This window comes from Ursus arctos, unplaced genomic scaffold (genome assembly GCF_023065955.2).
Source record: "Ursus arctos isolate Adak ecotype North America unplaced genomic scaffold, UrsArc2.0 scaffold_19, whole genome shotgun sequence".
Lineage (NCBI taxonomy): Eukaryota > Metazoa > Chordata > Mammalia > Carnivora > Ursidae > Ursus > Ursus arctos.
This window is the reverse complement of record NW_026622863.1, coordinates 28,419,881-28,435,766: the sequence shown is the minus strand read 5'-3', so window position 1 is coordinate 28,435,766 and position 15,886 is coordinate 28,419,881. Positions and strand designations below refer to the sequence as shown.

At 42.4% G+C, this 15,886-nt stretch overlaps 1 protein-coding gene across 6 annotated transcripts in view; it reads left to right on the top strand.

Annotated features, from left to right (window-relative positions):
- WDR59 (WD repeat domain 59) overlaps positions 1–15,886 on the top strand; it is an 80,965-nt gene that overhangs the window by 52,288 nt on the left and 12,791 nt on the right. For 3 of the 6 annotated variants that reach the window (XM_044382508.3, XM_044382506.3, XM_044382507.3), the window contains exons 18-21: positions 3,642–3,795; positions 7,298–7,354; positions 12,973–13,106; positions 14,697–14,778. In XM_044382508.3, the coding sequence (XP_044238443.1) occupies positions 3,642–3,795; positions 7,298–7,354; positions 12,973–13,106; positions 14,697–14,778 (427 nt within the window). The remainder of the gene's footprint in view (positions 1–3,641; positions 3,796–7,297; positions 7,355–12,972; positions 13,107–14,696; positions 14,779–15,886) is intronic. The other 3 variants (XM_026495225.4, XM_026495223.4, XM_048223661.2) reach the window with 1 other exon arrangement.

Genomic DNA, 15,886 nt, shown 5'->3' with positions numbered 1-15,886 from the left:
TGGGAATGTGGACTTTGGAGCCAAGCCACTGGGTGCACATCTTGGCCCTGCTGTTCTGTGACTTTAAGCAAGTTACTAAACTGTGCTTGAGTTTTCTCAACGATAACTTGGGGATGATAGTGGCACCTACTTGCTTCAGTTGCTGGGAAGATTAAACGTGTTCGTCCCTGAGAAGCATTTAGAACCATTCCTGGCACATTGCTCTGTGTTTCCTATTATTACTACTGGTTGTTTTTTTTGTTCTTGTTTTTGTTTTTTTGTGTTTTTACTGCTTTATTGACGTATAATGCATATAGTATATAGTTGACCCACTTAAAATAATTTCAGTGGCTTGTTGTATAATTTACAGATATAGACAGAAAGTGTATTAGTGTTTGCCCAGCCCTAGAGGAATGGGGGACTTGGGAGTGTTGACAGCTGGGGGGTGCAGTTTCTTTTGGGGGTCATTAAAAATGTTTTAGAATTGACTGTAGTGATGGCTGCACATAAATTTGCCTATTCGGCATTTTATATAAATAGAATCATATAGTTATGTGGGCCTTTGTGACTGGCTTCTTTCACTTCGTGTAGTGTTTTCAATGCTCATACATGTAGCATGTGTCAGAACTTCCTTTCTTTTTATTGCCAGATAATATTTTATCATATGTATATGCCACATTTTCTTTATTTGTTCATCAGTTGATAGATGTTTGGGTTATTTCCACTTTTTGGCTATTATGAATGAGGCTGTTATGAGCATTCATATATAAGTTTTTGTGTGGGCCTAGATTTTCATTTTTCTCAGGTATATGTATGGGAGCGGATCATATTGTAAAGGGTTTTATTTTTCTTCATTAATCAACTTTATGTTTTAGAACAGTTTTGAGTATGTAGCAATATTGAGTGGAAAGTCCAGAGAGTTCTGGTATACACCCCTGCCCCCACACATGCACAACCTCCTCCATACCACTGGTTTTTTAAGCTTAAATATTATCAGCTATATATGGTAGACCTCTGGTTCTGCAGTGCGGCAGCGGGGTAACACAGAAGCCCTCCCGCTGCAAACACCTAGGTGTGTTGCATGTGATATAATTAGCATATTTACAGGAAAGGAGGTGGAACTACTGCTGTCCTGAGAGTCTGCCAATCTTTGCAGTAATCCCGGCAGATGAGACCTTGGCTGACAGGAGTGGGGAGTTAAGTGTCAGAGACCCCATACATTACTTTGGGTTCCTTATTTGAAAGATTGTACTAAAAAACAATTGCCTACTCTCAGAGGGAAACAAGAATATGTGTATCTGGACTTTGGATCAGAACAGCATTTCACTGAGGCATAATTTACAGCACACGGATGTGAAGTGTACACCTTGTGACCAACACCCAGACCAAGATACAGAGCAAAGGTTCCCTATCCTTTCACCCAGAGAAAACCAGTCTTGTGACTTCCATCATTGCAGTTTTAGTTTTGCCTGTGCTTGAACTTCATCTCAACAGAACGTCATGCAGCATGTGCTATTTTATGTCTCACCTATTCTGTTCAACTTAATGTTTTTGTTTTTTTAATAAACTTTTTAAAGATTTTATTTATTTATTTGAGAAAGAGATAATGAGTGAGGGTGCAGATGGGGAGGGAGAAGCAGGCTCCCTGCCAAGCAGGGACATGGGGCTCAATCCCAGGACCCTGAGATCATGACCTGAGCCGAAGGCAGACGCTTAACCAACTCACTTAACCAGTCACCCAGGCATCCCCAACTCAATATTTTTGAAATGGATCCATATAGCCATGTATGTCAGTGGTTCCATTGTATGAAATAATACAGTTTGTTTATCATTCTCCTCTTGAGGGATATTTGGGTTATTTCCAGTTTGGGGCTATTTTGAGTAGACCTACACATTCAGGTCTTTTTATGGACATGTATATTAATTTCCCTACCCAAGGAGTAGAAACCCTGGGTCCTAGGATAGGTGTATGTATGATTTTTGTTTTTAGTATCACCAAAAAGTCTGTCCCCATTGGTCGTGCCATCTTACCAGCAATGTTGCAGAGTTCTGGTTGCTCCACATTCTCTCCAAAATTAGGTGTTTTCAGTCTTTTCAGCTTTAACCATTGTGGTGGGTGTGTGGTATCTCATTGTGGTGATGACTAGTGATGTTGGGCAGCTTTTGTGTGCTCATTGACCGTTTGGGTATCTTCTTTTGTGATGTGCCTGTTCAAGTATTTTGCCCATTTCTTTAGGACTGTTTCTTATCATTTATTTGTGGTAGTTTTTTATTCTGGTTATTCTGGCAGTTTTTTATTCTTTGCTAGAAGTATGTATTGATTTTCTCTTAATCTGTGGCTTGCCTTTTTCCTTCCCTAATGATTTTCGATAAAAGGAAGTTTTAAATTGTGAAAAAGTCCTATCTGTCACTTTAAAAATTCAATGGTTAGTGCCTTTGTGTTCTAGGAAAAAAAGCCTACCCAAGGTCACAAAAATATTCAATTTTCTTTTTTAAGTTGATAAAGATTCCTTTTTTAAGGCCTATAGTCAATCTCAAATTAATTTTTGTGTATTATGTGAGATAAGGGTCAAAGTTCACTTTTTTCAGTAGAAGTACATAATTGTTCCAGCACCATTTACGGAAAAATCTGACTTTTCTCATTGAATTTGCATTGATTAAGAAAAAATTGAATTGGGACGCCTGGGTGGCTCAGTCGGTTAAGCGTCTGCCTTCAGCTCAGGTCATGATCCCGGGGTCCTGGGATCAAGCCCTGCGTTGGGCTCCCTGCTTAGTGGGGAATCTGCTTCTCCCTCTCCCTCTCCCTCTGCCCCTCCCCTCACTTGTGCTCTTTCTCTCTCTTTCTCAAATAAGTATTTCTTTAAAAAAAATTGCACTGATACAGTTGTTGAAAATCAATTGACCCTATGTTTGTGGGTCTGTTTCTGGAGTCTGTTTTTTTCCCCTTTGATCTGTTGGTTTCTCTGTATGCCAACACTATACTCTTAATGTAGCTTTTATATAGTAAGTCTTCAAATCTGCCAGGGTGTGTCCTCCAACTTTATCATTCTTCAGGATTATGTTGGCTACTCTGGGTCTTTTTCATTCTTATAAAAATATGAAATGGCTTATTGGTTTCTACAGAAAAAAGCCTATTCATATTTTGATTGGAAATGTGTTGACTCTACAGATCAGTTTGGAGAAAACAGACACCTTGACAATAATATGGAATCTTCCAATTCACTAACATGGTATATATCTATTGTTTTGGGTCTTCTTTAATTCTTCAGCAGTATTTTGTATTTTCAGTGCACATTTTTAAATTACATTTATTTCTAGGTATTTGATGCTATTTTAAATGAAATTTTTTTAATATTTATTTCCAAATGTTTGTTTCTAATGTATAGAAATAAGTAGATTTTTATAGATTGGCTTCCTATTTATTAGCTCTACTAGCTTGTAGATTCCTTTGAATTTCCTATGTATACAGTCAGAAGTATTTTCTGCTTTTGCAGACAAAGCATCTTTCTGTTCTATAAGTTCATTTTATTCTTTTTTTTAGTTTCCTTTTTTCCCCATTTTACCCATCTTTTCTCTTGGTTTCATCATGTGCTTAAGAGCGACACTACTTAGAAATGGAAAGACTGTAGCCAGTATGGTTAATTCTGTGTTTTCAACCACAGGTCTCTGTCAGCCTTGTCTGCTTATCATACTGGTTTGATTGCGCCCATGAAGATCCGCACGGAGGCCCCTGGGAACCTTCGTTTATACAGTGGGAGCCCCACTCGCAGTGAGAAAGAGCAGGTCTCCATCAGCTCCTTCTACTACAAGGAGCGGGTAAGCAGCAGAGCCATGGCCTTCGATTCTTATTCCTTCTGGATTCTTGTTCTTTGTTTCCCTGCCTGCTATGCACAGCAACTAAGATAGTAATTCCCCTGTAGTCTTTAACTTTCAAAGTTAGTTTGTTCTGGAAGGACCTTTGCTTTGTTCCTTCCAGTTGGTTTTAACGACTGTGAATTGTGTGTGTGGAAGGGTGGGTTGGTTCTTATAATCCATATTCTTCACTCCCCATTTAACCCTATCCTTGTTACCCCCATTTGTTAAGGTGATTCCCATTGTTTCAGGAAGACTAATTTAGCTGCATATCTTCCTTGGTGTTCTGATGTTTGTCAGCAAATTAAGGGATGCTTCTGAAGGCTTGGGATCTCCATATATTTAGAACGTCATAGCGGTGAGAAGTTTTAAAGTTGATCTCTGAGGGGTCTTAGACTTTACTAAGTCTACACCGAAGTGCCCACCTGAATGGATAAGTTTATATGAAAATCACCTGACCCCATCCTTGTGTTTCTGGGTTCTTCAGGAACTCATTGTCCCTAATGTAGCTATTAAGCTGTCAGAAGCCTTTGGTGACGACAATGTAGAAAATGTTGGCAGAGCGTAGGAATGCTTCTAAGAACTCTTTCTGTGTTGTCAGATAGAGAAGCTGGTTTAAACTGGCTTTTAACTGACACGACGTTTTAAACAGAGCTACCTCCAAGCTGTTAACCAGCTCAGTCCTTAGGAATTCTTTGTTACTGTCCCCAAGTAATTGAGAAATGGTGGATTGAGTATAAGTGAAATGTGTTTTTTAAAAAATTGAATTATTATAAATAAAAAACCCAATTTCCAGCAAGTGTTAGAGGTGTCTGCACTTTGATTGCAATGCAGTGTCTAGCCTTGGTTTACACGGGTAGTTGGCCACCTCTGACTTTGTCTAGTCTTAGAGTTTGCATGTGACTGAAATGAGCAGCAGGAGCTGATGCTTGAGACAGGACCAGCCTTGGACAAAACCACTGCATTGAATGGGGACGGTGATTGTTGCCTTTCTGTAGTCCCCTTCTTCACCTCGCTGATGGAATTGTGCCCCCCTGGCTGTCACTGACCTTCTTGGAACACCTATATTTTCCTAAGTCCTTTACATTCAAAATTTTTAGGTTTTCTGCACCCCTAAGCTAGCTAGTAGGCATTTTATTGACATAATAGTCAAACGAACTCATGATTGGGTAAATGGAATTTTCTTTAGCATTAGGGCCGGGCTGAGGAGATCTTTTAGTCAAAGAAACAGTTCTGAATCCTCCTGTGAGGCATGTCATGTGTTATTCATGCTTGGGTTTGGATTGGGAAAATAGGTGGATTAGCACTTTTGACTCTGACAGTGCAGAAAGGCCACGCCTTGTCCAAATAACTCCAGTTCCACGATGGGACTCTCCTAATGCAGAAGCATTTGAAAAGCCTTACGTTCATGTTTTTCACGGTCTGGCTTCTTTCACCATAAACACCATAATCATAAAGAGGGACCAAAGGCACATAGATAATTACCTTTTATCAGACAGGATCTGCTGGGGAGGAGGGGAAGGACTGTGATACTTCACTTTGGGATGACTCCCAGTATACAGCTTCTCCACAGAAAACAGGCAGTTACAGTCCCTTACGGATGACCTAGTATAGTAAGTGATCTTTAAGTTTTATTTCCGAGACTGACCGTATAAAATGGGGACAGACACTTATTGTAATTTTATATGAAACGTCTGTATTTCTGTGTAACATACATACAGAAAAGTTCACAAATCATAAGCGTATAATTTAGTGAATTAACAGCCACACAGGCCAAGAAATAGAACATTATAAGAACCCTAGAAGCTCTGGGGGAGGGAAGCACATCTCAGCGGGTGACATATAGTAGTTATTAGGTGAAATCCTATGCAATTACTGATATTTGACCATTTTTAATCTCAGAAAGTTTCATGTGGTTCGACCTCATAAGAAGTTACACGAGTGAGTCATTTTGTGATGAATCTGAAATAAATTCATCCCTCCTTGAACCTTGTTCATGTCCATCCCATTACATGGGGCAGAGGGCGGGGGATGTGGAAGTCAGGGAAATGAAACACAGCCATGATATCTTATAGTGGCCATCTTCCTTCCTCTTAGAGGCCAATATAGTTTTATCCCTCAAGGAGTATTTTCTTATCCTCAGGTATCTAGCTTGACATGTCAAATAATACCACTTTTATTACTTTTGTTCTCAAAATGATTCCAGATTATTGCATTTCTCTGTGCTTAAGTCTTTATTTTCAGCCCCAGTTTTTTCCCCACGTATTTTTATTCTCTTTCAGATCTCTACCCTTGAGATCGTTAAATGAGTAAGAGCAAAGGAAAAGAATATAACTGCATTAAAGTGTAGCAGTGAAGGAATTATAGAGTGTTTTGGAGATTATAAATAAGCTTTATAGAACCATTGGGGATTTTACTGTTTGTTTCTCTTGTTTTTATGTGTTTTTAACCTGCCCTACTTAGGTCATATTATTATATTCACCCAAATGTTCTCCAGATGGAATTCCGAGGTTCGTTCCTAAACATTTAAAAATGTGAGAGACCTAAAAAAAACAATAACAAAAACCAGCTATCAAATTTCATAGGATGTTAGAAAGCTCAGAGAGATGCTAACATATATTTGGTAACTGGACCAACTATTAATAGTTGATGAAGTATTGTTTATTCCTGGGGCAAATCAGAAGACCCAGAACTTGTGATAAACATTAGGCCTTGGCCTATAAACATTTCTAAAATTTTGCAACTTCCACCCATGCTTCAGTTTATGTCACTAAAATAGCTCTAATGTAAATAACTGAGGCGGTCTTGAAGTTAATAGAATAATTTCTGATTTCCGTAAACAGCGCTTTTTGGCCCCAGTTTCACACTGATGCTCATGTTGTTAGCAGGTGCCCTCGGGAGGGCAGCTCTTCAGCCTTGCTCCCTCTTTCCCTCCATTTCTCACTTGTGCTTGCTTACCCATCACTCTGAAAATAGTCCTACAGCCCTGAGGTCAAGGCTTCCAGTTTCCCCAGTGCCCCCCAAACCACACACCAGAAGCAGTCTGGTGTCAAGTCTACCAAAGGACTTCTTCCTTTTTAGTAATGAGAATCTTCTCGCACATGCATGTGCTCTTGATGGAGAGGGTAGACCCTCCACCCATTTCTCTACTTGCCCTGCAATCCTTCCTAGAGTACCCCAACCTTGACCTCAGCCTCCTTTTATCTTGAAATGTGTTTTGAACTGAAGAACGATGACATTGAAACTGGGTTCAGAGTGTGATGGGTTGGGAGGGAGGTGAGGGAATCCAAATATTGCTGTGCATAGGTTCAGATTTTTAGTCACTCAAACCTGATTTTGCAGTATATTGTGGTACCTTTTAATCCATCAGATGTGTGGGAAGCTTTCATTTTATTCTATATTTTTCCCTTTTAATTTTCTTGGTGTTTTTCTTCCCTCCTCCTGGGTGTAACGTTTTCACGCACAGATGTCTCCTCGCTCTGCCCGGCGACGTTGGTCCATACAAGCAATTAACGACTTCCCGGTATTGTGCGCTGTGCAAATGCTCTCCTTGACTAATCCTGTCTGCCCAAAGGCCCAAGAATAAAATGCCACCTGCCTGGCTTTGAGGAACCTGAGTGACAGGCTGTCTGGTATTCAGAACCAGCACAATAAATTTTTTACTCTTGGGAGTTAGGCACCAAGGACTTCCTCCTTGTTTCATCCACTTTCAAATACTGAGACCGTTAAGGATTGTGAATGGGCTTCTTTGAAAATGAAGCCAAACACTGGGTTTCTTGGAAAGAACCCCAACTGTAAGCCTTTAGCTCACCTGATTTCATTTGGAGTATTTGTATAATTTTCTGGAGCTTTCAAAAGCCTACCTTTGGCATGGGGTGAAGCAGAGGAAGATATAAGAGGCTTCCACCATTTTGTCTCTCTGTTTTTATCGTCTTGGTCTAGTTCAAAGAGGGAAGTGCTCACCTGCTTCATTGGCATGATGCATAAGCTAGTTTTTAATCCTTCGGGAACTTTCTGGAACAATTTTTTTCCTTACCATCAGTATTTTGTATTGCAATGAAACCTTTGCTGTGGACATCCTCTCTTCCTTTTCTCTCTTCCTCATTCCTTTTGGCCATCCCCCCTCTTCTGTCTTCCTCTCCCACCCCCTTCGTGTTTCACTAGTGCCAAGGTGGCCTCAGGCTGCGCAAGGCGGCCTTGCGGCTTTTGTGTAAATTTCATTCGGTGTAAAAAATTTTGGGGGCAATAGTCATATAGCCTTTTCCTATTGAACCCAGTTGAAATCAGGAACCCCTGATTAGCATGTACCACTGCTGCTGACAGCTTGCAGGTGGAGCTGCCAACATGGCCGCCTTTCCTCAAAAAGCCTGTCCCAGCCAACCCGACTGCTGGATTTCCACTGATTTCCAGAAGTCTCCGCTCCTGCTGCTATTGAAATAGGAACTCATGTTGACTCACTGCCCACTCTGCTGATTATGCATTGTTGGTGGGGTTGCTGCGAAGCAGTTGGTGGCTTATTCTTGGGCTGTTTTTACATTTAACCCATTTATTGGCATTGATGTTGCCTCCGATTGTAGCAGTAACACTGGTGGTACAGTCGCAAGCTGGCTATATTGGTTGTCATTCAGTGCTATTCGCACCAATGCCTCCCCCCACCCCCCGAGTCCTTTCCTCCCTGTCCTCCTTCCTATGATTCCATGAACGCCTTCTTGGTATGTTCAGAAGAGCATCCCGGTGCTCATCATGTGATAATTGTCTGTCTCGTTTTGTCTCTCTTCCCTCAATCCCTGCTTATGAAATCTGTGGGGAAGGGGCATTTTCTGTGATGGGGCATTGAGAAGACCTAAGAGAAACGCAGGGCCCTTTGCTCCCCAGAGGGACCGATCCTACTGCACAGAAAAGCATCCACATTGAAGCCCATCAGAGTGGGACTGGAGCAATGCAGGAGGTTTCGGGGGCTTTGCGGCCAAAGTGCCTTCCCCACACCTGGAAAGTTGAGCCACACCTCAGCCTGGTGTGTCACTGTTCTCTGTGTGTCGTCATCTGACAGTTGCACAGATGAGAGATTCCCCAGATCACCAGTGAGATGTAAGGGAAAAAGAAGTCTTGGAAAAGTGTGGATGGAATATGAACCCTTTCTGCTACAGAAGTTATCTGTGCTCATTCGGGAGTAGCGAGGACCTAAGGCCCCGACATCTGATTTGAGATTGAGCATGTCTTTATTTAGGCAGCCTTGTTACATTTGCATCCCCGGAATAATTGGTCACTAGACTGGAGTACTGGGTGACCCCTCTAGCCTGAGGGGAGGTACTTCATATTTAAAAACCACCAACCACTAGATAGAAAAAACAAAACTCTTTTATGACCCCTTACAGATTTTTGATAATGTTTTGCAGTTATTCCTTGCTGGATTAAATGAATGCACAGCGCTGTCCCCTCATTGCTTTTATAGTTTGAGGCTTGGTGGCAGCTGTGGTTAGGGTGATCCAGTGGTGGCGAACCTCCTGCTGTTACAGGCTCAAAGGCAGCTTAGTGACTTTCCACCGCACATCGCCTGTACATCAGAACGGATTGGGGAAACCACCTAGAAGCCTGCTGTCTCAAGAAGTTGCCAAGCAAGTCCCAGGAAATCCAGACTGTGATTTCCATAATGATTATAGGAAGTTGTCCAAGACCACTGTCTTTACATTTTCATCAAGTACCTATTGATGACTCACATGGGTTTGTTTCTCCCTGTCTCTGTAACCAAGGACCACAGATGGGCAGAGGAAAGAGTCCGAAGGCATCTCTTTGGACTCCGTTCTTTTCCCTCTGAACGTGCCTGCTCTTACCACACCCAGAAAGGGGATGAAACAGAGTGAGGGTCAGGCTCTTGAGCCTGGCCTGAAATACAGCGCCTGGGTCTGAGCCCGGTGAGCCCCCACGTGAAGCCAGTAGCCGCGGCCGCCTCTTGTCTGCTGGGATCCAGCATGCTGCTCTGGCTTGGCACAAAGTGCTTGGGATACTTGGCAGAGAAGTGAAATGAGACGTAATTGTAGAGGCTGGGGTGTCGGACGGGCCTCACTACCGTCAGATGTTGATCTCCTTATATGCAGAAATGGATCCATTTAAAAATGGGCCAGACTGTTTACATAGTAACAGGTAGCTTAGTCTTGGGCCTTTTTTTTTTTTCCTTGTTAATCCAAAATCATGCACTCAAAAGCAGGTTAATCAGGATGGGCTTAGCAGCCTGACAGCCTGTGTTCAAATCTCAGCTCTTAGGAGTGTGGCCTCACATCCTCATTTGGGACACAGAAGCAGCAGCCTGCCTTTCAGAGAGCTGTGGTGATGCCCACGCTCGCAGAGAGGGAGCAGCCCAGAGCAGGAGCTCGCGGTGTTCATAATAACAGACACATCTGTAAATCCTGAGTCAAACATTTATACGCTTGCACTTGTGTCCAGGACATCTCTCATTTTCCACATACAAGACCCTCTATGGCCATACGAAGATGAGGCTGTGGGGAAATAGGACAGTTGCTCATGACCTTCATGTCCATTACCCAGGTCCTTCTGCTCAAGTATTTTTGGCGTTCTAAGGTGATCACTTTCAGAAATAATTCATGTTGTTAGGAAAAACATTTTTAAACGAGCTAGTCTGTGTGCAAAGGGACCATTTTGGCACATAGGCCTTAATATTTTGCTTTCATTAAGCTTGCTTAAAAAGACAGGAGTTGTGGTTTTCAGTGTGGTCTGAAAGCTAGTAGACTCCATCCCTCATGAGACCTCCATTTATTTCCACTGTTTAGTTACATGGAGCTATAGTGAAGTACCCAGTTGTTCAAACGCTGCTTATTTTCTCTTGTCACAACAAGCCAGAGTGTCTGCCTGGAACAGTGTTTTAGAAGCCTTCCACCCAACACAGAAAACCAATGAGACAGATCATATTCCATCCAGATGGAATCTTTAGTGTAGATCTCTTCCTTTTGTTTCTTTCTTACTTTTTTTTTTTTTAAAGATTTTATTTATTTATGTGACAGAGAGACAGCCAGCAAGAGAGGGAACACAGCAGGGGAGTGGGAGAGGAAGAAGCAGGCTCCTAGCCGAGGAGCCCGATGTGGGACTCGATCCCGGAAAGCCGGGATCACGCCCTGAGCCGAAGGCAGACGCTTAACGACTGCACTACCCAGGCGCCCCTCTTTCTTACTTTTTTAATCCAGTACCCTAAATCTCATTTGAGATATCCAATTATGTGGGACATACGGGTGTTGTTTCCTAGAATTTTTAAATTCCTAGAGCCTGGATGAAAAAGTTTGTGTACTTAACACCCTCCCTGTTCCAGTTCACCACACTGTGCTGTTCCTGTCACTGCCCGGTAGATGCCCACAAAATTACCCTACCTACAACCTGTCACGTCAAATTATTTCATGCACATGGACGACATCTGTTTTGTGTTGGTTAATACCGCCAGGCTCCAGCCTGTTCTGACAGACTGTATGCTCTTTAGCTCATTCTCCCCTTACTTGCATCCTCTTCAGGATATTTGTGGCTAAAAGGCTAGTATTTTTGTGAGTGTGTACGTAATTCTTTAGAAACTAGCCAGCACAAATCAAGAATCGAAGGGCTGCCGGACAGTAGTGGACAGTAGTAGACGAGGCTTCTCTTGTATTGATAGTAACGTGTATGAATAAAAAGCACAAAGTAACTCAGTTGCTTCCTAAGATCAACTGGGTCAAAGTTCCAAAATGATAATGTAGCACATGTATTTACAAATTATGATAAACCGTTCAGAGACCTCAGCTAAACTTATCTGCCACGAATGGAGTCCAGGTGTCCCAGATCTAGTAGGTTCCATAACACTTACTGAGCCCATAGGAAGTTACATGCTTTGGGCACCTTTGGGGATTAGACGGAACATCCCTGGTCAGAAGCGACTAAATACAGACCATGACTAATGAATGGAAGAGTGATTATATAAAAATCACTTGCGGAAAATGTATTATTTGTGAGTAATCTAAGTAATGATCTAATCTAAATGCCGGAGGGCTTATGATACACTTATAATCATTACAGATTTTTTAATGGCACGTTTTCAGTCTGCACTCTCACCTTTTCATTGTGGCCTTACTAGACATGCAAGATCGGAATGGAGCTCATCTTGAGGCCTAGTTACCAGTGAGCAAAGAGGACGACATGAGACTAATTCATAGCAAATAAGTAACTCGCCCAGGATCACACTGAACCAGCACAGGTGGTAGTAAGAACAGCACACGTTGGTGTTCTGACTCCAGATTGCAGGCCCCTTTCCTAGCAACTTTGTTTATAAGGTGTCACCTCCCCCCTGAGTTGAATCACTTTGGTGGCCTCCTTTTTAACTTTCAGCAATAAAATAAAATAGAATATTGCTCCCTCAGTTGGTTGTCATTTTGAAGAAACCACATAGGGCTACACTGATAATTCTCCCTTTCCAGGACATCTCTCATTTTCCCACACACAGGCTCTTATGTAGGGGAGGCTCTGGGGAAATAGGACAGTTGCTCATGACCTTCCATGTCCATTACCCAGGACCCTCTGCTCAAGTATTTTTGACATTCTAAAATGATCATATTTAGAAGTAATTCAAGTCTACTAGGAAAAACCGGGTAATTCTCCTTGAGCTGCTGAGTTTCTCTGTCTGCCTGCCACAGATTAAGGTTTGCAGAGCCCACACTGCTGTGTCTGAATTAAATTTCAACAAATCCTATTAACTGAGAAGAAAAAAAACTTTTGATTAGTTTCAAGCAAGAACTTTGAACCTAAGGCTGATCCCAACCTTGAAAGTTGCTCTTCTCCCACATTTTTGTGGTCTTTACTAACTTATTTACCTGCTGTTCTTTCTTTCTTTTATTTTTTTTAATTCTAGATTCAAGGTATCTATTTTTGGGCACCTGCACAATGTATGTAGCACTGCAGCAGGTGCATATTTTCCTGTTAGGATTTTGGAACCAAGAGCTCAATGCCCTTTGCCATCCTTTTATTTCCTACAGATGCTGATTCATATAATTGTGGGCATGATGTAATGCAAAGTCTCTGCAAATAACCAATGCCCCAACTCTGATGTGCTCTGCGACTGTAGGTTTCCATTCATCAAAGTCCCCATTAGTTATATCTCGTCGTCTCCCCCAGAAATCCAGGAGATGGAAAAGCAAGCGTGAGGGATCGGACTCTGGCAATCGACCGATCAAGGCTGCTGGGAAGGTTATCATCCAGGACACTGCGTGTCTTCTTCCTGTTCACAAATCACTGGGAGAACTGTACATGTAAGTCTGCCATGCTTATCACACGGTCATTGTAATCCACGTGGTTTTGTTTCTTTTTTTTATTTATTTATTTATTTTTTTTTTTTTTAAAGATTTTATTTATTTATTCGACAGAGATAGAGACAGCCAGCGAGAGAGGGAACACAAGCAGGGGGAGTGGGAGAGGAAGAAGCAGGCTCATAGCAGAAGAGCCTGATGTGGGGCTCGATCCCAGATCGCCGGGATCACGCCCTGAGCCGAAGGCAGACGCTTAACCGCTGTGCCACCCAGGCGCCCCTGTTTCTTTTTTTTAAAGTGTTGGAACCCTTTTGGGGCGCCTGGATGGCTCAGTCGGTTAAGCGATCGGCTCTTGATTTCAGCTCAGGTCATGATATCAGGGTGGTGAGTTCAAGCCCTGTGTCAGGCTCTGTGCTGGGCGTGGAGCCTCCTTGAGATTTTCTGTCTCCCTCTCCCAGCCCCTCCACCCCTACCCCCCTGCACATGCTCTCTCTCTGTGTCTTTATCTCTCTCTAAAAAAAATAAGTAAATATTGGAACCCTTTCTTCAGAAGAAGTTTTAGGAGGACACCAGTGTATGAGCTTTTTATTGCTGCATAACAAGGTACCACAAACTTAGCAGCTTAAAATAACATACACTTCTTATCTCAGTTTCCATGGGTCTGGGTCCAGGCATGGCTTAGCTGGGTCCTTGCTCAGGTCTCACCAGGCTGAATTGTAGAGGTGGCCAGGTAGTGGTCTTATCCAATGCTCAGAGTCCTCTCCCAAGCTCATTCAGGTTGTTAGCAGAATTTAGTTCCTTGAAGACATAGAACTTCGTGATTTTCATCTGTGAGACCAGCAGGAGTTTCTCTCTGATGCTTCACTTTCTTTCTAAGGTCTCACCTGATTAGATCAGGCCCACCTACAATAATCTCCCTTTTGGCACATTCAGAGTGGACTGTTCAATAACCTAATCTTGGGTGTGGTAGCCCATCAGTATTCACTGATATCACCCATAATTAAAGGGGGGGATTATATTAAATGTGTTGGGGGGGTGGCACAGAAATCTTGGGAACAGCCTCAGAATTCTGCTTTCCATACTGATATGTAAAACACTTAAAAGCAGAGCCACTTTGGTTGAAGGGAGTTGGGAGGCTAGTGACAGGCATACAGAGGCTGGCCTGTGGTCACCCTTCTTCTTGAACTGGAACACGTAACAAAAAGTGTTTATTTTGTAATATATACGCAGCACAGCACTCTTTGTGTTAGAAACCACAGTGTTGCACATATTTAAATTCCTTTTTATTCAACCTTTAAGCCTGGGGAAATCCACAGAAAAGCTGGTTGCCAAATTGACATTTGGGGCTGGCTTCCTGTCTTGACTTTAGAGAGGTGAACAATTTCACCTTCCCCAGGCATGAACCCACAGCCTGAGCTGTTGGGTAAGCTTTTTCTCCATATTATGTAGCAAGGTTGAAGCTTGAGGCCAACATGGATTAAACATTTTGGGTGACAACTCAAGAGGCAGTTTTTAGTTTGTCTGTTAAACCAGGGGTCCCTGATTTAGGAGGTTAGACTAGAAATAAACTTTTTCCTTCTTTTTACATTTCAGATTGAATGTGAATGATATTCAGGAAACATGCCAGAAGAATGCCACTTCTGCCTTGCTTGTTGGAAGGAAGGACCTTGTCCAGGTATTGTACATCCTTTCTGATGGCCATCTGAAGTTTGCTTTTTGAGCCGATTGTTTTCGCTGCACAATATTGGGTTAGTGGCCTTCCAAGGCCTGCTTCCTATTTTGCAATTCCTCTCCCACTTTCTTTGCCAAACTACAGGGCTAGAGCAGCTTTCTAAATCCTTTGGGTTTTCTCTCTTTTTTAAAAAATATTTATTTCTTTAAGTAATCTCTACCCCCAGTGTGGGGCTTGAACTCATGACCCCGAGATCACGAGTTGCATGCTCTTCCAACCGAGCCACCCAGCCAGGCGGCCCCCTTTGGGTCTTTCTCTTATTACAGTTTAGTTGAGAAGATCTTAAAGCACATACTAAAAATTTTTTATTACATTTCTACTCTGATACCGTGGTGATTGTTACACACATAAATGTGCCTATCTGTGCCTTTGCCTTTTGGACTCTCAATTCTGTTGTGCTGGGGTTTTTATACTTTCAAAAATGCTTTGTTTCAGGGGCGCCTGGGTGGCTCAGTCAGTTGGGCATCTGACTCTTGGTTTTGGGTCAGGTTGTGATCTCAGGGTCATGAGATCAAGCCCCGTGTTGGGCTCTGAGTTCAACACGGAATCTGCTTTGGATTCTCTTCTCCCTCTTCCTCTGCCTCTCCTGCTGGTGCTCTCTATTTCTCAAATAAATAAATAAATCTTTAAAAAAAATTGCTTTGTTTCAAGAGGGCGTCTGGCTGGCTCAGTCAGTAGAGCATGTGACTCTTGATCTCGGGATTGGGAGTTCAGGTCCCATGTGTGGTGTAGAGTTCACTTATAATTAAAAAAAAAATTGTGGGCGAGACGCTTGGTTGGCTCAGTCAGTAGAACATGTGACTCTTGATCTTGGGGTTGTAAGTTCAAGCCCCATATTGGGTGTAAAGATTATTTAAAAATAAAATCTTTGAGGGGCGCCTGGCTAGCTCGTTTGGTTAAGCATCTGACTTTTTTTTTTTTAAAGATTTTTATTTATTTATTTGACAGAGATAGAGACAGCCAGCGAGAGAGGGAACACAAGCAGGGTGAGTGGGAGAGGAAGAAGCAGGCTCATAGCGGAGGAGCCTGATGTGGGGCTCAATCCCATAAC